This window comes from Carcharodon carcharias, chromosome 19 (genome assembly GCF_017639515.1).
Source record: "Carcharodon carcharias isolate sCarCar2 chromosome 19, sCarCar2.pri, whole genome shotgun sequence".
In the NCBI taxonomy this organism is placed as follows: domain Eukaryota; kingdom Metazoa; phylum Chordata; class Chondrichthyes; order Lamniformes; family Lamnidae; genus Carcharodon; species Carcharodon carcharias.
In genome coordinates this window covers 1,009,595-1,033,970 of record NC_054485.1, presented here as the reverse complement: position 1 = coordinate 1,033,970, position 24,376 = coordinate 1,009,595, and the positions used below count along the sequence as shown (strand labels likewise).

At 41.7% G+C, this 24,376-nt stretch overlaps 1 protein-coding gene across 1 annotated transcript in view; it reads right to left on the bottom strand.

Annotated features, from left to right (window-relative positions):
- Window positions 1–9,993: 9,993 nt before the first annotated feature.
- LOC121291689 (uncharacterized protein KIAA1522-like) overlaps window positions 9,994–24,376 on the bottom strand; it is a 236,115-nt gene continuing 221,732 nt past the window's right edge. Inside the window, exon 7 of the mRNA XM_041213180.1 lies at window positions 9,994–14,242. Coding sequence (XP_041069114.1) covers window positions 14,193–14,242 — 50 coding nt within the window. The 3' untranslated portion in view covers window positions 9,994–14,192. The remainder of the gene's footprint in view (window positions 14,243–24,376) is intronic.

Genomic DNA, 24,376 nt, shown 5'->3' with positions numbered 1-24,376 from the left:
TGGATCTATACTCGATGAAGTTTAGAAGGATGGTGGGGGGGTGGGGGGTATTTTATTGAAACTTACAGAATACTGAAAGGCCTGGATAGAGCGGACGTGGAGAAGATGGTTCCATTAGTAGGAGAGACTAGGACCCGAGGGCACAGCCTCAGAGTAAAGGGAAGACCTTTTAGAACAGAGATGAGGAGAAACTTCTTTAGCCAGAGAGTGGTGAATCTATGGAATTCATTGTCACAGAAGGCTGTGGAGGCCAGGTCATTGAGTGTATTTAAGACCGAGATAGATAGGTTCTTGATTGGTAAGGGGATCAAAGGTTACGGGGAGGAGGCGGGAGAATGGGGTTGAGAAACTTATCAGCCATGATTGAATGGCGGAGCAGACTCGATGGGCCGAATGGCCTAATTTCTGCTCCTATGTCTTATGGAGCAGAGGGCATGATCTCAGAGTAAGGGGTCACCCACTTAAGACAGAGATGATGAGGAATTTCTTCTCTGAGGGTAGTGAATCTGCGGAATTCTTTACCACAGAGGGCTGTAGAGGCTGGGTCATTAAGTATATTCAAGGCTGAGGTAGACAGATTTTTAATTGGTAAGGGAATCAAGGGTTATGGGGAAAAAGGCATTAAAGCAGAACTGAGGATTATCAGATCAGCCATGATCTCATTGAATGGTGGAGCAGACTCGATGGGCCAAATGGCCTACTTCTACTCCTACATCTTATGGTCTTATGGGTGTAAAATAGCGCGCAATGATGTCAGGTGAGCGTCCCGAAGTCATCATGCACTTGCGCAATATTTTGGTCAATGCACCCGTTGACAGTTAAAGATGCCTATTAAGGCCATTAAAGTTTCAGTTAGCAGTGGTTTTTCACTGCCCGTCCATTACGGCTGGCAAGCGGGCGAATCAGTCAGGTGGCCTTCGAGTTTTTGAGGAAACCTCATCTAAGGGCAGGATGAGGTTTCTGATATGAATTTTAAAGAAAATGTTTGAGAAGCATTTTTATAAACTATATGTTTACGTGAGTGAGTCCGACATGTGGACATTTTTTTCTGCATTTTTACAACCTTATTTCTTAGTTTTAATTTCTTCAGCTCCCTGCCTTCAGAGAGCTTTCATTGCGCACCACCCCCCCCTGCACCCACGCTGACATCAGAACTCTCCCCCCTCCACCCCGGCACCGCTGAGCCTTTCACGCTGGCTGGCTGTTAACTGGGCAGCCAGCCTGAGATCGCAGTCGGGGGCCGAACGCGAGAGGCCCACCCACCACGATGAAGGCCAACAAACCATTTGCCTTCCTAAACACTCGCTGCATCTGCATGGTTACTTTCAGTGGTTGGTGTACAAGGACACCCAGGTCCCTTTGTACATCAACATTTCCCAACCTATCACCATTTAAATAATACACTGCCGTTCTGTTTTTCCTACCAAAGTGGATAACTTCACACTAAGGTAAAAGCAAAAAATTATGGATGCTGGAAATCCAAAACAAAAATAAAAATAAAAATACCTGGAAAAACTCAGCAGATCCGACAGCATCTGCGGAGAGGAACACAGTTAACGTTTCGAAGTCCGTATGACTCCAGAGTTTTTATTTTTGTTTTGGATAACTTCACACTTATACATGTTATACTGCATCTGCCATATGTTCACCCACTCACTCAACCTGTCTAAATCACCTTGAAGCCTCTTAACATCCTCCTCACCGCTCACACTCCCACCACGTTTCATGTTGTCAGCAAACTTGGTTCCCTCATCCAAATCGTTGATATATATTGTGAATCGCTGGGGCCCAAGCATGGATCCCTGTGGTATCCCACTAGTCATTACCTGCCACTCCGAGAAAGACCCATTTATTCTTACTCTGTTTCCTGTTGCCTAACCAATTCTTAATCAATGCCAGTATATTACCCCCAATCCCATGTGCTTTAATTTTGCACATTAACCTCTCATGTGGGACGTTATCAAAAGCTTTCTGAAATTCCAAATACACCACATCCACTGGGTCTCCCTTATCTATTCTGCCAGTTACATCCTCAAAAAACCCCAGTAGGTTTGTCAAGCTTGATTTCCCTTCCAGAAATCCATGTTGACTTTGTCTAATCCTGTTGATATTTTCTAAGTGTCCTGTTATCACATCCTTTATAATAGACTCTAGCATTTTCCCTACCACTGATGTTAAGCTATGTTTCATCCCAGGCAACATCCTGGTGAATCTCCTCTGCACCCATTCCAGTGCAATCACATCCTTCCTATAATGTGGCGACCAGAACTGCACACGGTACTCCAACTGTGGCCTCACCAAGGTTCTATACAACTCCAACATGACCTCCCTACTTTTGTAATCTATGCCTCGATTGATAAAGGCAAGTGTCCCATATGCCTTTTTCACCACCCCACTAACATGCCCCTCCGCCTTCAGAGATCTATGGACACACATGCCAAGGTCCCTTTGTTCCTCAGAACTTGCTAGTGACATGCCATTCAGTGAATACTTCCTTGTCAAATTACTCCTGCCAAAGTGTATCACCTCACACTTTTCAGGGTTAAATTCCATCTGCCACTTACCTGCCTATTTGACCATCCCATCTATATCTCCCTATAGCCCAAAACACTCAACCTCACTGTTAACCACCTGGCCAATCTTTGTGTCATCCGCAAGTTTATTAATCCTACCCACCACATAGTCATCTATGTCGTTTATATAAATGATGAATAATACGGGACCCAGCACAGATCCCTGTGGTACGCCAGTGGACACTGGCTTCCAGTCACTAAAGCATCCTTCTATCATCACCCTCTGCCTCCTACAACTAAGCCAATTTTGAATCAACCTTATCAAATTACCCTGTATCCTATGTGCCTTTGCCTTCTTTATAAGTCTCCCATGTGGGACCTTGTCAAAGGCTTTGCTGAAATCCATATAAACTACATCAACTGCACTCCCCTCATCTACACACCTGGTCACCCCCTCAAAACATTCAAGTGTGAAAAGCCTCCAGTCTGTATGTATCAAGTTGCTATCTACAGGAACCAAAGCTGAGAGAACTCACTGAATTCTACTGTCCAGGATATTGTGTGTTTTTCCTGGGTTTAATGAAATGTATTTGTTTTTACTGTTGCCTTAATGGAGGGGTAACCGGGAGTCAGATTACTTAGGGGGTTTAGAAGTTATTATAGTGGTGATTTGCAGACCTGTGTGTGTGTTCAAAATATTTCTTTTATTAATAAATGTTTAATTTAATTTTGTTTAAAAAGCTCTAAACCGCGGTAGACTTATTACTACTGAATTCAAAGTACCCAACTGGAAATAAAATACAAATTGGAAACAGTTGTGGCCAGCTGTTTCAAGTTTGCCTCTGGGATTTGAGCATCTCGATATTTACCATCCACTGTGCCATAACAGGACTCATTACTTCTGAATTCAGTGCACACACCTTCTCTTAATAAATATAAATTGCAAAACTGTTGGGATAGCGTGACCAAGGTTCCCTCGTGGATTTGGTCCATCTGGCACACATCATCTGCCACGTCATAACACGGTGCCATCTTTCAATGAGATGTTAAGCCGAGGGCCAATCGGCCTCTCAGGTAGATGTGAAAGATCCCATGGCACTATTTTGAAGACAAGCAGGGGAATTCTCCCTAGTGTCTTGGCCAATATTTATCCTTCAGTCATCATCAGAAGAGCAGATGATCTGATTGTTTTTTTTTTAATTCATTCACAGGATGTGGGTGTCGCTGGCTAGGCCAGCATTTATTGCCCTGCTTATTTTTACTAAATCTTTAACTGAGAATTAAATTAAGATTTATTTTCTGGTTAATGATTAATGCTCATGGTACTTAAATTTATTGAATCATTCATTACATTGGTAGCAATGCCCCCTAAAGGAAATGACATGAATTAGGACTTCTCATGCTGAAGTGTCTGTGATTTATTCACCCTGCTCCGATTTAAAAGGCCTTAAAAAGTTTCTTGACAAACACCAACACCTTACACATAAACTCACCTTAATCCATCTAAATTGATTGACCAATAGTCGGTTGGTTGTACAGAACTTGAGTATTGCTGAAAAAAGACATTTTGTCAAAGCCTGTTGTCTAGTATTCATCAGGTCAATCACAAGGTGTGATTGCAATGTCAGGGGAAGCAACAACTTCATACTGTATGAGAAGATAGTGCTGATTGGTAGAAGCGTTGCCATGGAGAATGCATCAGTTAATGGTGACTGACACTCAACTGCCAAGCATTGTCTGAAATTTAAACCTGGCAGCTCGACTCTAATTGGTCAAGACATTGCCCTGAGGAAAGAGGCAGCAAATGGCTGTCACTTACTTTGTTTAGCTGAAACAGAAGCAATGTGTGAACATGTTCTTTCTGTCTGCAAAGAACAGGGCCCTGTGTATTAATATATATTGCTTCCAGTAAATGCAAATGCACCACACAGAGTCCAACTGACAACCTTAAATTGGTTGTCAGAGTAATTTTTAGCACATTGAGGGTTATTTAGCAAATATTGCCTAATCATGGAATCATATCTAATGTTGGACACTGTGTTTTGAGTTTTGCAAGCACGAGCTGGCTGGGTACAGTCTGTACTCTGTCTGTTGTGAACAGTGGCTGGGACATGCTGTTTGATACAATTGGCCAGGCTTTGGAATGTTTGGCCTACATACCGAGCATCTCACTGGCACTGAAATTCATACACCACATTAAAAATTTGTGAGACAGGCAGAACATCTTTTTGGCTTGACGGCAGCATCCTGTTAGTGGAGAATATCATTCGTGTTGCTACTACATAGTAGCAGTGTGAAACAGCTTCAACTGTCGCTCAAATTTTTGAGATACTTTGCCCTTCCAGGGTAATCTGAGGTAGACTGAGCGCTTTTCAGGGCCAAAAGTGACGGCCTTAGGCCCGTTCATAAGTTTGTGAATATGCAGCATGAAATGATCTGATCAGGGTAGCCATTATCCCACAGGATGCCCCTATTTCAGCACAAAGCTTGCATGGTGAGCAAATGGCTTGGGTCCTATTTACAAGGTTGCCAATAAGAACAATCTTGTAGCACGTGGAACTGTAAGAATCCCAACATGTATATTGAGCGGTGAAGGTAGGCTTGCGGTAGACCACAGTAAGGAACCCTCTGGCAGATTTCTCAACTAATCTATGGTGGCAGACATGTTTCAAACAGGTAGTGTTTATGGTGTGGTCATCTATTGAAACAATATAGTGGCATAATTATAGTGGATCAAATCGAAAAATGAAAGAAATTTGTGCACCTCAGACAAATGCAGCGTAGGGCACGGTGTAAATTAGTAACCCTATCACCAATCTGTTCAATCAGAAAGCTTCAACAATAATCTTTTTTCAGCAAGAACTAAGTTGAAGTAAAGCACATAACACTTCTGAGCGCAAAGTATCAAGGTTGGAAGTGTCTAGTTCAAAGCATAACACTAGTCACTTAGCATTTTGAAATCTTACAATTTCAATATCCCTTATTAAAATATAAAATATTTTCCTTTTTCCCAGTTGATGCACATTTAAAATTTTGCCAACAAGTCTGCGTGTTTACTATTAGATACAATGTACAACATAGAAATAAGGCCCTCAGTCCTACTGCTCCGTACTGGGGTTTATGCCCAACATGAGCTTCTTCACACCCCCTTCATCTCACCTTATCAGCATACTCTCCTACTCTTTCCTCTTGCATATATTAATCTAGCTTCCCTTAAAATATGTCTATTTTATTCACCCCAATACTCCCTGTGGTAGCGAGTTTCATATTCTCTCTACTCTCTAGATAAAGAAATTCCTCCTGAATTCCCAATTGGATTTATCTTATTAATGAGCACACCATAGCACCTAGTTTCTAAATCCCTCAAGTGGAAATATCATGTGCGTGTGTGTATTCCATCAAACCCTTTCATCATTGCAAAGACTTCCAACCAGGTTGTCACCCAGCCCTCCACTTTTGTGAAAATAAATGATTTCTAATATTAGCAGAAAAAGTCACTGGATGTGATATTTATTGAACTGTTGGCTGACACCATGGTGTATGAGTGATACGGTCCCTCATATGTTGTTGGGTCAGGTCAAGTCAGGTCAGTCAATCTGAAGAGGACAACATTCAAGGAATTTATTTCACCTCCTGATTTACTTTTTTGAAACTTGATTGTGTGCAGCCCACATCATGAGCTTGCATTTTAAAAATAGGCCAACTCCTGAGGAATGATATAGAGGAAGATTCAACCCAGGCGTTTTTTACAGAAATGATTGGATTACCATTCCACCCTCCCAACCCACGCCCAAAAAAAACCTTCAAGAATTTTCCATCTTCCCTACTGTATCTTGCAAGCAGCTAGTTAAGGAGCTGGAGCAGCAACCCAGAATTCAAGGCCAGAAATATCCCCCCGTTGGTGGGGGGGGGGGGGGGGGGTTGTGTAGAGGCAGGCGAGGGCAGGCACGAACCTGATCAGTGCCCCCGATTGGGGCTGTGTTGCCATTTCACGTGGGTGGGCCAATTAAGGCCCACCCATTGTGACGCTGAGCGCTCCCTGTGCGGGCGGGGGGGAGAGAGAGATTCCCTGAGTGGTTCCCTGTGTTCACAGAGATCTCCTGAGGCACAGAGGTGCCAAATCGGCTGCACGCCTGTCGAACTGACAATCTAAATGACACTTGGTGACGTGGGGATGCGCGCCGGACATCACCGCATGTCATTTTACACATCAGAAAGTGGGCCCCGCACCCCCGACAGGAAAATGCTGCCGCAAGAGTTCAAATCCTATAACAAGCCGCAAAATTGAATGTAAATTTGGTAATTTGTGGGTCAGCACTAGATATGAAAGCTGTTGGATTGTTTTAAAAGCTCAACTGATTCTTGGGTCCAAAGTGGATGACCTCACATTGAACTCCGTTTACCATAGTTTTGTTTCTAAGTCCCTTTGTGAATTCTACCTCCCACCTGCACCATACATAATTCTCTACTCCTTCATCCAAGCCATTAGTGTAGTGTATAGTGAAAAGATCATGCCACAAGGTTGATCCCTCAGAAACAGCACTTGTCACATTCCTGTCAACCAATGTACCCATTTATCCTGGCTGTCTGTCTCCTACCTTCCTGGTCTATTTCCCGATCCATATTATTGCTAATAATCTCATGTGCAGCCTCAGCAAATGCTCTCTGGAAGCCCATTATAGAAACATCAACAGATATTTTATTATCTACTTCTTAATGGCCTTCTCAAAAATTCAACTAGATTAGCTATTCGGTGCTCCCAGAGGAGCCCAGTTACTCTATATGCTTAATATCAGCTCCCTGACAGGCTTCTCAGGTCAATCAGAAATAAGTAGAACTTGTGCCCTCACCAACATCATCTGCATCCTTGGGACAAATAGAAAATTCATTAAAAATGCAACAGTTTTACAATCGATGCTATTCACATCCTCATTAAACTCAGCTTCACTCTGAGTATGTTCCATGTGCAAATGGACAGGAAGCTGTCCAACGTGCCAGCTGCTACTTTACAAATGAAAAAAACTAGACCATGTCCAATCAGCACTTGTGTTTGGGAACATTACAACTGAACTTAATCATTCCCTTTAGCTTACACCCTGGCTGGTCACCAAGAATGATCAGGAGCAGTAAAACTGACTAAGTTTCCCTTCAGCATCAAGAACCATTGAACAATTGTAACACCATTGTTACTGCCCCAACAAAACAAAAATCAGCCAACTGGGGTCAGGCTGAGGGTGAAAATGAGTGTTCCTTCCTGCTGTGGACCATATTTGGTGCTTCAAGTGGGTTCAAGCCCCACTCCACAGACTTAAGCACAAAGTCTAGGCTAACACTCCAGGGCAGTACTGAGGAAGTGCTGTACCCCCAAAGGTTGTCTTTCAGTTGAGATATTAAATCAAAACCCTGTCTGCCTTCACAAATGGAGCTAAAAATAATATCCCATGGCATTATTTTGCAGGAGGGCAGGGGAGTTCTCCCCAGTGTTTTGGCCAATATTTATCCCTCAACCAGCATAAACAGATTATCTGGTCATTTTCACATTGCTATTTGTGGGAGCTTGCTGTGCACAATATAATTACCATTCTTCCTACATTACACTTCAAAAGCACTCAAATGTAAATCAGTTTGGGACATCCTGAGGTCAAAGGCACAAGAGAAATGCAAGTCTTTCCTTTTTCATTCCTATAGAATTTGTTTGGCAGAAAATTGAGTTTCCTACATAACTGATTTCAATTTTGTTCTCCATTTTACTGTTCCTCTCCCAAAGACAATAGCTCTTGATATGGTTCCGCAAGTGGAGGTTGTCCTTCAATTCCTCATCCAATGGCCATTGTTCAGGTCTGAATGCAGATATTGAATGTCTGGGTTACTGGCTGTGGGGCAATCAGAGTCAAGCCTAAACCAGTATTCATCCAAGCTCTATATATTTCCCCTTTTAACAGTTTGCGGGGGGGGGGGGGGGGTGTGTGCAGCAGCACAAACCCTAGCCAGTTTCCCCCTTCTTTGCCTGAAAATACCAAGACCTACCAACCAGCCAACTCCAAAAAGATTTAAATGCCTTAAGTCTAAACAAAGTGCCAGAGGCTGGAGGTTAAGAGGCAATAGTTTCATCCTTGTCTTTGTCATCTCTACAAGGACAAATGTTTTAAAAAAAGCACATCTTTCTGGACTCTATGATGGCTTTCGACCTGATAGCAGGTACAGTAAGGAAGTCGTGTCATTTCTTTAAAAGGTCTGTGGAATCTATAATTGCTTTTAAGAATATTTGAAATGGACTTTTAAGAGTTTGCATCAATTGTAAAGGGGTCAATTGTCATTTTCTTGGATAATGAGAAATACTGGTCCATGTAACTGGAGACCCTTGATCTTGAAGCAGTGCCAACAGGGAGTTAAGAAACAGACACCATGTGGCTGTCAGACACAAAGGGAAACTACAGACAGACAAGCTGCAGGGTGAAGGCACAGGTGCAAAACACAAGAAAAAGCAGAGACAGAAAGAGAGGAACATAGAAAAAGCAATTCACTTTCACAAAGAGGTCAGTTTTTCTGTTCAGCAGAGAGACAGGAGCTGTCGGAGGCACTGAGGGAGCTGGTTAAGGAGGTCTAAAACCTGGAAAGCTGTGTGAATAGCTCAGACACTAACAAGCTGGGTCTTTTCCCAGAAGTGGCCAAACCATGAAGCGGAGTGTTATTGGTTGGTCAGTTGAAAAGGAATTCTGGAAAGTTAAACCATCAGGACTATCATGACCCAAGGGAGAGAGGGTCTGTACAAGCATGCCTTGCTGATGATAATCATACCCGTGAAACACAAAGGTGAGGATTGGAGAGGATTGCTGACTTACCTTGCACGTATGAAGAACAGCATATTGTAGAACTGTGTAACTATTTAGTGCCACACTTGTATACGAAGTGATGTGAATGCTTGTGGTTGTGTAAGATGTGTTTTCATTGTATCAACTAAATAAATTGAAATTTACCTTTTCATTTGAAGTATAATTTTCCTGTTAATTACTGGATAATTTGCATTGGTTCTGATTCATGTTAAAGTAAAAAGCTATAAAATGGAATTTTGTTGGTAATTTCTTCATTTGGGAGTTAGTCATTCAGTAAATTTAGTTATTTTGGTTTACAGGTCTCCTCAGAGGGATGAAAAAAAACACTTGTCTGGCCAATCTTTAATAAAAAATTCTCCCAAAGTTGCTAAGAAATGTAAATTTCAGATATGCACCTATAAAAACTGAGGAACAATGCAGAAGTAGATCTATTTTAAAATTCCAATGACAAATCCTTCTAGTTAATTCAAGAGTTAAGCTGACAAGGATATTAATCAATTCAGGGGTTAATGGCATTTAACTAATGCAATTTTATTAATTTCCAATCTTTGCAGGATCATATATACATGGGCAGGGTGAACACAGACCATTGTCTTTTTTCCCCCCATCTTAAAATGTTCAAAATAGACACATGAAAGTGAGACAGGTTGAAAATTCATTCACTAATTTATTAACAGTAAAGAAATATATATATAGATATGTCATTGCACTAGTAATATTTTCCTAAAAAACTTTGAAAATCATACTTTATACCCTTAAGTGATTAAGTTCAATTATTAAGGCCATAGCCCATGTTAATGACCAACTAGGCTGCAATTAAAATGCAGTGTCAGTGTGCAGTACGTCCTTATTCCTTTGCATTCACACTGCAGTTAAGATTCATAAAATTGGCAGTACAGATACATATTTCAGAATAAGGGAATGAGGGAGCTGGGCTACAATGTCTCCATTTGAACCAAATCATCATTATAATAGCATGGTTATCTACAAAAGGAACAAACATTAAGCTTATTCAAGTTGATTATTTATGTAACAAATATGAACATACTTTGTGATCCAATCAACAGGAGCTTGTGACTTGCAGTTCAAAGGGCCCTGAACATTTGTGATTGTGGTGTTCAAGAAAACCTCTTGTTTAAAATATACAATTCCTTTGGTTTGGCTTCATGAATTACACTATCTCCCATTGCCTTATTAAAACAATGGCATACAGCTCACGCTGCTGCTCAGGTACACCCTCCAGGGCTGTCCGTTTAGTTTGCAATTTGGCTGTTGATTCATTTACCAGCTCACTCAACCCAGTCTGGGAAGTTTAATTCAAGGTTAAAACTGCAATTGCAATTCTTGGCCAGTGCAGAAAGTGAAACAAAGAATATCAAACAATTTTCAACATTTACATTGTAATATACACCTATAGAACCCTTCCCATATCCCTGGTTACAGCAGGAAAGTAGGAAGCCTCATTAATTAGTACAAAGATTCAAAATCTAGAGAGCTAACGAATACTGAGTGTTCTTTCATTGTGAAGAATCATTGTTCCCTACTGGCACTTATGGTGCTGATAATTTAGGAATTTTTCACAACTCATAAGAACTTCCACTGCCAAAGCAGGTGTCCTACACTGTATGGAGCACATGTGACAAGGTCCCAGAAAGTTTCCAGTAAAGAGAGACTGGGTTCTTGTAAAGGAAACTAATGGCCCACAATGAATTAACGATTTAGGAGTAAAAGAATGTTTGAAAGACTTAATGCAGCATAGATTTAGGATTGTGGAAGTGAGTTTGTAAATGTACCCTGAGAGATTTTGGAATTAAATCTCAACTTTGGAGCACAGTAATGTGGCAAAATGCAGGTCATTTTCTTCCCCCCACCCCAAAACTCAAACTGACCTGTTGGCCTGTAAACAGTCTGGAAATGTACACATACAATTTGGCTTCAGCTATTCGACCATGTTCCACTTCTGCTTTGTAAATAGGCATTTATACTGAAGAAAATAAAAATTAAATTTTAAATTAATTTATATAAGCCAAATATTGTCTTGTTAGAATGTATTTATCTCTTTGCAAGCATGCGTTTTAAAGAAATTAAAAGCTGGACAGTGTGAGGCCCCTTTAAGGGCTAGTAACAAAAATCAGGTTCTTTGATTAATTCTAGTGCTCTGATAAAGCTGTGATAACTCCAAAGCACCTTTTCTATTTTTCTTTGCAAAAATAGTTGTCATCTTCAATGAGCAAACATTTTACAAAAACAAACCCATCAAGCTAGAAAAATTGAAACCTGATAAGTTTAGAATTGTTCCCAGTGATGTATCACATAGCTGTTTAATGATTGATCAATTGCTGAACATTAACAAAAGCTCTTAAGAATGTGTATGATACTGTAAAGTAATTACACATTTCCAGGTAAAATTTGGCAGTGAGCGCATTCCATTGCAATGTGTTAAAATCGATGAAATGATGATTACCTTGTTTCCAATCAACACTTTGATTTGCAGTAGGAACAGAAAAGTACAGAGTTGTATTTTACACAGTAGGCATTTCACAGAGCAACTACACATTAATGTGGGGCAAGTGCACAAATATTAAACTAAAGGATTTCATTGTGGGACAATCTAGAACAGTGCTATTATTGTTTAGAGGACTGGTGCAAGTTTTTTTTTGAAATCCAATCATTGAAAGATTAAATCAAATTCAGACTCAATGTGAAGCTAACTCACTAACAGAACCAAACAACAAGAAAATAAGTCATGTAGCACAGGGCTTCAGGGGATCATTTTAAACATTTAACTTTCCAGGTGGCATCACCAGACTAATACTTTCAGTGGATGACCATTAAACCAAAAGATATTTTTAAGGCAGGTCATGGCTGAGTCTCTAGTTGCCTGCTTTACATTAGCAGATAATGGTTGAAATGTGTGTTTCTCCTGCAGACAAGTGGAGGGAACTGGGAAAAAGAAAGTGCAAAGTTTGAAAAGTGCAAAGTTTCAGCAGAGCAAATTTAATCTGATCCTGCCCAGTGTGTGTCTGCAAAGGGGAAGACAGGTGAGCATACAGCAACTTCTATACTGATTTCCCCCCCTCCTTTCCTTACCTGCGGCAGCTTTAGGAAGAACTCATCCACATTGGAAAGGAGCTTGTTAAGCCAGTCCAGATATCACGGCTTCATTAAAATGAAAGTGAACAGTATTATAAAATTTCAAGAACTATGCGACTATACTGAGTACATGGTGCACGTTAACTGGAGTGCTTGCAGAAAGCTTTGGAATGACAAAGAAAAATCAGCAGATTGTCCAACTCTATTTGAAAAGACCCAAAGATAATTCAATGTTCTCATGTGAGACTCCCGAAATAAAGCTAGCACGCCATTCATTCCAACAAAACTCAAATAAACTAGACATCCAGCTATGAATGAGAATATTGTACAAATAAATCAGTAGAAATGGAATGGAAAACCTCTTCATGAAGGGTTGGAGAAATGAGATGTATTAATCATGTTAAATTACTTGTGATAGGCATATAGATTTCAGCCAGTTTTAACTCCTGAAATGTGATCTATTTTCACTTGGCAACTAACTCCCAAGAACCAGTCAACTAAAGGCTCAAAATTTGCACATTATAAACATGAATCAAAACTCTTGCTCAGCTACTTCCTATGGCAACTTAGCTTAACTGAGAAAGTAAAAATCTTCACCACTGTCCAGTTGTCCTTTCTCAAACATAGAACTGCATGGAATGAAATTGGTGTTATAACCCAGTGATGATTATAAAACACCTTCAATTCAATGGTTACCTTTGAGCCTGACTTCATTACCCAATGAACTGTTAGCAAAATAGGACCTGCAGTGACTCAGTTAGGTTACATCTAATCAGCTCCTGAGCTGGATTGCTAGCTGAAAGAGGAGCTGTTTTGACAGAAAGGAAAATTGGATCTTGTAGCTTTTTCCCATTGCTCCAGATCAATGTGAAACCATAAAAGGAAATCAATTCCCAGATCATCCTGCCTTTGCATGCTGAAGCAGCTCAGGTTAGAGATGCACCATCACCTTCAAAATAAAGAGATTGAGGGAGGGGGAAAGAAAACAAATGATTGGCACCTTGTGGAAGCCAAATCATAGCCTGGATCTTGGTAGATGTGGCTACTGTTCATTTAGCAGGAGAGTGTTAACATAATCTATTTACACTGTCAAAAACACTACGCAATGCAGCAAAGTGGCTTCTTGACTGAGATCATTGGAAAGATGATCTCAGATTTTTAATTGAGGACTTTTTTCTCTTTTTTTTGATGCTGCTTTCAAGTTATTAGTAGCCTTTCTGCATCATAAGTTAATGAAGAGAATACATTTCTAAATGACTGCTGGTTGTTGATTCACAAATAAAGCAACCCCAAATCCCCTCATTTTATACAATAAGTGTGCTTCCTACTGATTCTTAAACTTATTAGTTGTTTAGACAAGAAAACATTATATGCTCAATGACAAATTAACAGTCTCAAACCATCTTCTGTAACAAGCATCTTGCTGCTTTCCAAGCCTTAGCATTCCATGTCCAGAAGGTGGCGGTACAATTGCACAATCCAGAATGACTCAGAAATGATAGTTCTCCTGCCTGCCACCTTCCTAAAGGCCATTAATCTCAGACTGTAATATTAGTACAGTCTTTCAGTCACAGTACAAAGTAAATGGTGCAGTGCCACAGGCAAATGTAGACTTTTTTTTGCATTATCAAGGCCATTATTTTTTCAGCAGAAAGATTTTTCTTAAGCATTGTTTATTTTGGATTTTGTCTTCCAAGATGGGTACATTTGACCTCTAACTCAGCAAGTCCCTGAGGATTGATGCCCAAATTCTTCAGTTACCCTGATGCAGAGCCAGCTGTCCATTTCCTGTCTCCAGTTTCCCTACATTTAGGAAGAAAAGAAGTTTTAGGTCACAACTATCAACAGAAAATAATTGATAAGTCAAAACTCTTAAACACAACCTTTCATTACATGCAAAAACATTTGGAATTGAGTGTTGAAATTTCAGAGGAATTTATTACTGAATGTTTTGACCCTGTCCTATAAAAGCATAACCAAGTTTAACTGAAGATTCTAAAACAGGCTGCTCCTAATGGGTCAGGGTCAAGCAAATTTCCTCACTTACCGCCTCTTCACAACTGTCCAAAGTGCAAACTGATCTTTAGACAACAGAACGACTTGACAGAGACTTTTTTAAAAACTGTGGATGGAGAGACGTTTCTACCAATTTCCCAGCGATTTTTAATTCTTTCATGGGATGTGGGCGTCACTGGCAAAGCCAGCATTTGTTGCCCAACCTTAATTGCCCTTGAACTGAGAGACTTGCTCGGCCATTTTACAGGACAGTTAAGAGTCAATCACGTTGCTGTGGGTCTGGAGTCACATGTAGGCCTGACCAGGTAAGGATGGCAGATTTCCTTCCCTAAAGGAAATTAGTGAATCAGATGGATTTTACAACAATCGACAGTAGTTTCACGGTTACCATTACTGAGACTAGCTTTCAATTTAATTGAATCAAAATTTCACCAGTTTCCAGGGTGGGATTTGAACCCATGTCCTCAGAACATTAGCCTGGGTCCCTGAATTACTAGTCCAATGACATTACCATGATGTCACCATGCCATCATGTCTGCATTTTCCCTATTTATCCCTCTCTCCTCTGAAATACACTGAGATCAAAGTTCCTGGTGGCTGCAAACGGCAAAGGCAGGACCCAGGTTTACAAGATTCCCCACTTGCAGTGTCAAAGTCTGCTCTGGGGGATGGTGAAGGGAAGCCAACAGGTTTTCAGAGTGCAGGACTCATCAGATGATCCTAACCCCATTCCCACAGTTAGGTTGGGGAGGGTCATAAGCCATCACTTAGGGGAGACTCAAAAGGGATAGAAGTTAGCTTAAGTGCTCTGCTCCTGAAAGCCAGGCCAGAGAGGGAGGGAGAGAAGTTGGGGTTTCCTGATCAGTATAGCTTAACCTTTCCATGCATACAGTGTTGAACTAGACAGTGAAGGTCACTGACTGGCTTTATATTGCAGATTTATTACTTTAATTTAAACCCCACCAGCTGCCATGATGAGATTTAAACCCATGTCCCCAGGACATCAGCCTGAGCACTAGTCCAGTGCTATCAACGCTGCACTACCAGCTCCCCTAGTTCATTGGGAAGGAACAGTAGGTTAGATAAAAATAGAATTGTTCTGAAATTTACAGATTTCTGTAACTACATGGAAAATAAAACATCAATAGTTTGGCAAATTGTCCCTCATCATTTCATTACTGAACTTAATTTCATGTTGTGGCTAAACACAATCCAACCTTCAAATCATCTTCTGAAATGAGTCCAACACATACTCAGCTGTGGGTCACATGTACAGCATAGTAAGTGTATGAGAGTTAATTTAAGCGAGTTTTGTGCTGGATTTATACAGAAAGCTCAAAGGATTTAAGGTTAGCTTTATTCCATGATCTGGCTCACAAACTGTCTTCCCACACACAAAGGGCAGAATGTTCTGTTTGTTGAGCAGACAGACCCAACCCAATCTCCGACGGGTGGGGAGATGATCCCCACTGGAGAAGCGGGCTCCGCCTCCATTTCACGTCGGCGAGCAAATTAAGGCCCACCCAGCGTGACACCCTACAGGAAGTGCTATGCACTCCCTGTGCCCAGGGGGGGGTTCCCCAAATGCAAGACTGTGCTCTTTCACACATGCACACGAAAGAGCACACATCTCCCTGAGGCTAAGTGCTGCCTCAGGGGGATCGCTTACACTTGTACAAACATTAAAAATAGAAAAATTTAAAAATCCTTAACATGTCTCCTTCATGTGACAATGTCACACGAGATTGGACTTGTTAATAAATTTCACTAAAACTTTATTAAAGTTTTTTTAAACCCAACATGAAACCTCATCCTGCCACTAGATGAGATTTCATCTTTTCTCTATTTCCCACCAGGGCTCCAGGCCTGTCTGCCAACCTTAAGCTTGGACGGGCAGGTCCTTTAATTGTTCTAATTATCCTGTCAATGGCCTCAATTGGCCATTGACAGGTCAGCGGGTGGACAGCGGATTGTACTGTGCCCCCGCTTTCCTGAAGATTTAAATGGGGGGGGGAATGATGTCAGGGGTTCCGCCCGATGTCACCCGCCTCAATTTGCACATCGACGAGTGGGCCCCGCCCCCTGCTCACTGATGGCAAAATTCAGCCCCTTGTGTCTGTGGTACCGTGTAACAACAAATGATAACAGAGCTATAAACGTATATATAAAAAACCTCAACTCACTGCTTTAAATTGTTCTAACATTAGCCATGCCTTTGTCTCACACCCATCCTGCTGAAACCCACATCCACACTTTTCACCTCTAAACTCAACTATTCCGATGTTCACCTGCTGGCCTCCCATCTGCTATAAATTTAAATTCCTTAAAATCCTGCTGTTGCTCACCTATTATCCCTGTCCTTGCCAAACTACATTGGTTCCCAGTCCAACAGCCTAACATCCAACTTAAAAATATCATTCTCAAATTGAAATCCACTCATGGCCTTGATGTCCACTCCCCCCACCCTATCTCCAACAAATCTCTGTCCACTCACACCCCAACCCCATTATTATCTCACTCTGGGAGCTTGTGCATTCTGCTCCTTTCTTCACTCGCTCCAGAAGTGTCTGTGCCATCAAGAATTTCAGCACCAATGCCGCGAAATTCCCGATGACTATTCCTTTAAAGCTTCCCTAAAACCTAGCCCATGGAAGCTTTCGATCACCCATTCGAAAATCCCATCCTTTGGCCTGGAGGTCATTTTTTTGTTTCAGCAGAGAACTGGGAAGCAACATGGAAACATTTCTATATTAAAGGCACAGTGTGTAAGCAAGTTAATTAAATTGTATATTTTCACTACTCACCTCTCACTAGTGTACCCTGTGCAAACTGCTGTAGTTTATCCAACAGATGCAAAGAGGAAAACTAACACATTAAATCTCTTGCACAAATTAAAGAAATGCCTGTACAATCTTCAAAGAAACTGTTTTTAAACTTCAAAGATCATCCACATGTTGGGCCATTCCAGAAAATTCCAAAAACAACAGGTTTAGCTGCCAAGTTGGGACTTAATCATAACTTTTGCAAAACGGGAATTTAGAAGTATATAACTGATGTGAGGAGGATTAGGAACAGGGAGATGGCAGCAATGGCAGCTTCGTGGTATTACTGGACTAGTAATCCAGAGACTCAGAATAATCTCCCCTTGACATTCATACCATTACCATCAATGAATCCCCCACTATCAACATCCTGGGGGTTACCATTGACCAGAAACTGAGCTGGACTAGCCATATAAATGCTGTGGCTACAAGAGTAGGTCAGAGGCTAGGAATCCTGCAGCAAGTAACTCACCTCCTGACTCCCCAAAGCCTGTCCACCATCTACTAGGCACAAGTCAGGAGTGTGATGGAATACTCCCCACTTGCCTGGATGAGTGCAGCTCCCACAACACTCAAGAAGCTTGACACCATCCAGGACAAAGCAGCCCACTTGATTGGCATCACATTCACAAACATTCACTCCCTCCACCACCGATGCACAGTAGCAGCAGTGTGTACCATCTACAAGATACGTTGCAGGGATTCACCAAGGCTCCTTTGACAGCACCTTCCAAATCCACAGCCTTTACCACCCAGAAGGACAAGGGCAGCAGATAGATGGGAACACACCACCTGGAAGTTCCCCTCCAAGTCACTCACCATCCTGACTTGGAAATATATCGCTGTTCCTTCACTGTCGCTGGGTCAAAATCCTGGAACTTCCTCCCTAACAGCACTGTGGGTGTACCTACACCACATGGAGAGCAGCGGTTCAAGAAGGCAGCTCATCACCACCTTCTCAAGGACAATTAGGGATGGGTAATAAATGCTGGCCCAGCCAGTGACGCCCATATCCCGTGAGTGATGAATAAAGTAGATTCCATTTTATTCCTATATTGAAAAGGCCATCATCCTCCCTCAGGATGGAAATTAAAACAATTCACTAAAACAGTTTGCATGTAGCAACTGCCACTGGATTAGAGTGGTTTCAATAAGGTGATTTTGCAATTAAATTGTAATACTTTCATTTAGAAACTTCGAGCTGTAGATATGCATTGCTTTCATAATAAGGATTAAGAGTCAGAATAGATTCTGCATGTTTAATACAAATAGGTGGAGCACCTCAGCAATTATTGCCTTGCCTGCCCCACAAAACTGGTAAAACAGGAAGAATGTGATCAAAATAGAGAGGGTACAGGAGATTTATTTACGAGGGTGTTGACAGGAATGGAGAATTCAGCTATGTAGAAAGATTCGGTAGGCTGAGGTTGTTTTCTTTGGAGCAGAGAAGGCTGAAGGAGATTTAATTGACATGTATGAAATTCTAAGGGGCCAAGATAGAGTGAATTGGAAAGGTCTATTTCTGTTAGCAGGAGGTTAATAACCAGCAGGCAGACTAAAAGTAATTGGTAGAAGCAGTAGAGGAGACTGTTTTTTTCCCCAGAAGGAAGATTTGCATTTCTAAAGCTCATTTCATGACATTGCGCTTTACAGCCAATCAAATACTTTCAAAGTGTGGCCACTGTTGAAACATAAAAAATGCATCAGCCAATTTGCATACAGCAAGCTCTCACAAACAGCAATATGATAATGACCAGATGATCTGTTTGTGTGATGTTGATTGGCCAGGGCACTGGGGTTAATTCAAAGAAGAACAAAGAACAAAGAAAGCTGCCTCTTAAACACCACTATCGTATCTGCTTCCACCACCTCCTCTGGCAGCGAATTCCTGACACTCACTACCCTCTGCGTAAAAAAACTTGCCCCGCACATCTCCTCTATAGTTTTCTCCTCTCACCTTAAATCTATGTCCCCTAGTAATTGACTCTTCCATCCTGGGAAAAAGCTTCTGACTATCTACTCTGTCCATGCCACTCATAATTTTGTAAACTTCTATCAAGTCGCCCCTCAATCTCCGTCGCTCTAGTGAGAACAATCCGAGTTTCTCCAACCTCTCCTCATAGCTAATAACCTCCAGACCAGGCAGCATCCTGGTAAACCTCCTCTGTACCCTCTCCAATGCCTCCGTATCCTTCTGGTAATGTGGCGACCAGAATTGCACACAATATTTCAAGTGTGGCCTAACCAAAGTTCTATACAGCCGCAGCATGACTTCCCAGCTTTTATACCCAATACCCCTGCCAATGAAGGCAAGCATGTCATATGCCTTCCTGACTACCTTATCCCACCTGCGTTGCCACTTTCAGTGACCTGTGAACCTGTACACCCAGATCCCTCTGCCCGTTGATGCAATTAAGGGTTCTGCCATTTACTGTATAATTCCTGCCTGTATTAGACCTTCCAAAATGCATTACCTCACATTTGTCTGGATTAAACTACATCTGCCATTTCTCCGCCCAAGTCTCCAACCGATCTATATCCCGTTGTATCCTTTGACAATCCTCTTCACTATCTGCAACTCCTCCAACCTTAGTGTCGTCTGCAAAATTACTAATTAACCCAGTTACATTTTCCTCCAAATCATTTATATATACTACAAACAGCAAAGGTCCCAGCATTGATCCCTGCAGAACTCCACTAGTCACAGCTCTCCATTCAGAAAAGCACCCTTCCACTGCTATCCTCTGACTTCTATGACCAATTCTGTATCCATCTTGCCAGCTCACCTCTGATCCCGTGCGACTTTACCTTCTGTACCAGTCTGCCATGAGGAACCTTGTCAAAGGCCTTACTGAAATCCATGTATATAACATCCACTGCCCTTCCATTGTCAATCATCTTTGTCACTTCCTCGAAAAACTCGATCAAGTTAATGAGACATGACCTCCCCTTCACAAAACCATGCTGCCTCTCACTAATATGCCCATTTGTTTCCAAATGGTAGTAAATCCTGTCACGAGGAATCTTCTCCAATAATTTCCCTACCACTGATGTAAGGCTCACCGGCCTGTGATTTCCTGGATTATCCCTGCTACCCTTCTTAAACAATGGAACAACATTGGCCATTCTCCAGTACTCTGGGACCTCACCTGTAGCCAGTGAGGATACAAAGATTTCTGTCAAGGCCCCAGCAATCTCCTCCCTTGCCTGCCTCAGTACTCTGGGGTAGATCCCATCTGGCCCTGGGGGCTTATCCAACCTAATATTCTTCAAGACGCCTAACACCTCCTCTTTTTTGATCTCAACATGATCCAGGCTGTCTACACACTCTTCACTAGAGAAACCAACCGCTAAATCCTTCTCTTTGGTGAATACTGATGAGAATTATTCATTTAGTATCTCTCCCATTTCTTCTGGCTCCACACACAGATTCCCACCTCTGTCCCTGAGTGGGCCTACCCTTTCCCTGGCTACCCTCTTGCTTTTTACATATGTATAAAAGGCCTAGGGATTTTCCTTAATCCTGGTTGCCAGTGACTTTTCATGACCCCTTTTAGCCCTCCTGACTCCTTGCTTAAGTTTCTTCCTACTTTCTTTATATTCTCCACAGGCTTCATCTGTTCCCAGCCTTCTAGCCTTTACGAATGCTTCCCTTTTCTTTTTGACTAATCTCACAATATCCTTCGTTATCCAAGGATCCTGAAACTTGCCGTGCTTATCCTTCATCCTAGCAGGAACATGTTGGTCCTGAATTCTTATCAACTGACGCTTGAAATCCCCCCACATGTCAGTTGTTGATTTGCCCTCAAACATCTGCCTCCAGTCTAGATTCCTCAGTTCCTGTCTAATATTGTTATAATTAGCCTTCCCTAAATTAAGCACCTTAAACCGAGGACTCCTGTTATCCTTATCCACCAGTACCTTGAAACTTACTGAATTATGGTCACTTTTCCCAAAATGCTCTCCTACTGAAACTTCGACCACCTGGCCGGGTTCATTCCCTAATACCAGGTCCAGTATTGCCCCTTCCCTAGTTGGATTATCTACATATTGTCTCAGGAAGCCCTCCTGGATGCACCTTACAAATTCTGCACCGTCCAAACCCCTAGCACTAAGTGATTCCCAGTCAATATAGGGAAAGTTAAAATCAGCCACCACAACAACCCTATTGCTTTTACATCTTTCCAAAATCCGCCTACATAACTGTTCCTCAATCTCCCGCCGGCAATTGGGAGACCTATAGTAAACCCCCAACATTGTGACTGCACCCTTCCTATTCCGGAGCTCTACCCATATTGCCTCGCTGCATGAGCCCAATGAGGTGTCCTCCTGTCATTCAGCTGTGATATTCCTCTTAACCAGCAGTGTAACTCCCCCACCTCTTCTACAGCCCTCTATATCCTGCCTGAAACATCTCCTACTCTTCTTCTACATAACGCCTTGGGAGCTGAGAGGACAGCTGGAACCTTGATTTAACATCCAAAAGCAAAACACTGAGTATGTTGAAGTCTAAAATGAAAACAGAAAATGCTGGAAATACTGAGCAGGTCTGGCAGCATCTGTGGAGAGAGAGAGAGAGAGTTGACATTTCAGGTCAATGTCCTATCATCAGAACCTGGTCTGATGGAAGGTCATCAACCTGAAACATGAACTCTTTCTCTCTCTCTACAGATGCAGCCCAGCCTGCTGAGTATTTCCAGCATTTCCTGTTTTTACCTTGGTTTCAAAAGACAACACCTCTCAACAGTGAAGCTCTCCATTGGAACTGCACTGGAGTCAGGGTAGTGAGGGCCTGGAACTCACTACTTGAAAGGATAATAGAAGCACAAATCCTCTTTGCATCCAAAAAAACTTTGAAATGCACTTGAAATGTGGTAACCTACAAGGCTCGGGGCCAAGAGCTGTAAAGTGAGATCAGGTCAGTACAAACACGATTGTCTGAATGGCTCCTCACTCTGATTCTATACCAACAGCAGGCAGCTTTTTGCCCTGAAAACTGTAAGACAGTTCACCCAGTGGAGCTGCAGCAGCAGTTTCCTCCCCCCATCCCTCTCCTTGACAGGATTTACTTTGCAAAAACACCAGCGACTTTTCAGTAGCTTTCTTTCGTGTACTAGCTGAAATAGTAAAGTGTCAGAAACATGGAGGATATGACAGCTGCATTGTGTTCCCATCTTATGTCCGCACATGGCATTTTTCAGTATTGATGTGAAAACAGATGTTTTTTAAAAATATTTTTTGGGAATATTGTGTTATTCTGTAAAGAAGGCTGGTCCTCTGTATACACGCATGTGTGTGCCTCCCTGTGTACTTGTGTATGTATGTGCACTGCATTCTCTCTCCGTGTGGGTGTGTACTTCTCCATGTGTGGTAATGTGCGTATACGTTTCTGTGTGTGTGTGCGTGAGCGTGCGTGCGTGTGTGTGTGCGTGTCTCCCTGTGTGGTTGCATGAGTGCACGTCTCCATGTGCGTGTGTACGTGCTTCCCTGTTACTGAGAGGTGATCACATTCAAACATACAAAATACAAGAACATCTTTTTCTAACTTTGTTTCAGGAACTGGACTCAACCAAGAATTCCTCTGTATTGTACTTGCTTTAACTTGTTAACTTTTGTGGGGTTATTTACACAAAATTATCAATGGGAACAGCACCTTTAAGAATACTTGCTTGGTTTGCTCGTCAGGGACACAGTGGCTGGAAGGCAATTTTTCTGTTTGCATGTGACTTTTACAGTGACTATGGTTACTGAACCAAACTAGCCTTGAAGGCACCAAATTCAGCTTTTTTTTGAAGGAATGGAAGTGCTATGGTTACAAAGTGCCTCAGATACACTGTGTTAATTTGACCTCTAATCCTCGAAGAATAACATTTACTGTAAAATCCGGAATATTTTAGTACCACCATGATGCTGATGCTATTTAGAGTCACGTAAACACTAGGTGGGGACGGATCATTTCAGACATGGCTGGTGAGGGATCAGAGTTCAGTTAACAAGGGAGCGCTGCAATTTATTAGGGCAGAGGTACTCTGAGCTAATGTATTAGTTTCATATTCTCAATATCTTTACTGGCTCAGAGCAGTCTCACACACAATTCAACAAGCATCAATGAAAATCTTGAGCTTGAAAATATTACCTCCACCACACCCACTCCAGTATCCATCCTCCTACACCTCCCCCCACCAAAAGCCAATTAATACAATCAATTAATTCCGTTAAAAATAGTGTCAGCTGAGTGCCTAGCTAACTGGATCGAGGGCAGAGGGAACTATTGACTGAAGTGATAAAACTGATTGTTTCTGCTCACTAGTACAGAGCAACTGATGGCAAAGATCAACAAAAATTGTGGTCAGGTTTTGCCAAATTTACCATTTTCAGGGCAGGGAGATATTTGCTAAAATTTTCCTTCAGATGATTAAATTGACAAAGTTGACACTTAGACAAATGGCAACTGATCCATGCAAAGGTCATGCTTGATGTGCCAAATTCACTTATCCCATCTACTGATGTTTTGTTAGATTATGGCTGATAAAAGACATTTTGTCAAAGCTTTTCCTCTTGCACTCATCAGGACAATCACAAGAATACCAACGTTAGGGAAGCAACTTTATACTGTAAGACAAGAGTGTGTGCTGATTGGCTGGCAAGCACACACATTACGCTCATCTCAGCTAAACAAGTGATAGTCATTCACTGGTTCATTCTTCAGGACAATGCCTTGACCAGAGCCAAGCTGCTTGGTTTAACTTTCAAACATGCTTGGCAGTTAACTGTCAGTCACCATTAACTGGTGCACTTTCCATGGCAACGCCTCTACCAGAGTCCACTTGCCAACCAATCAGCTTATTCCCTTAATAAAAGCCATAAGCCAAATTATCACCTCTGCTCATGTATAAATTAAACAGCTTCATAGTTATTCAACAGTTTGATATATACAAAATAACTGAAGTGAAAATACCTAAAATCTAAGAGAATTTATACCATGTGTGTTGCTTGTGTGACAAAGTGACAAAGCATTTAATTTTAGCAGGTATTGTGCAATGGGCTGAACACATCAAGTCACAAATGACATCTGACATCACTGTACGAAAACTAAGCT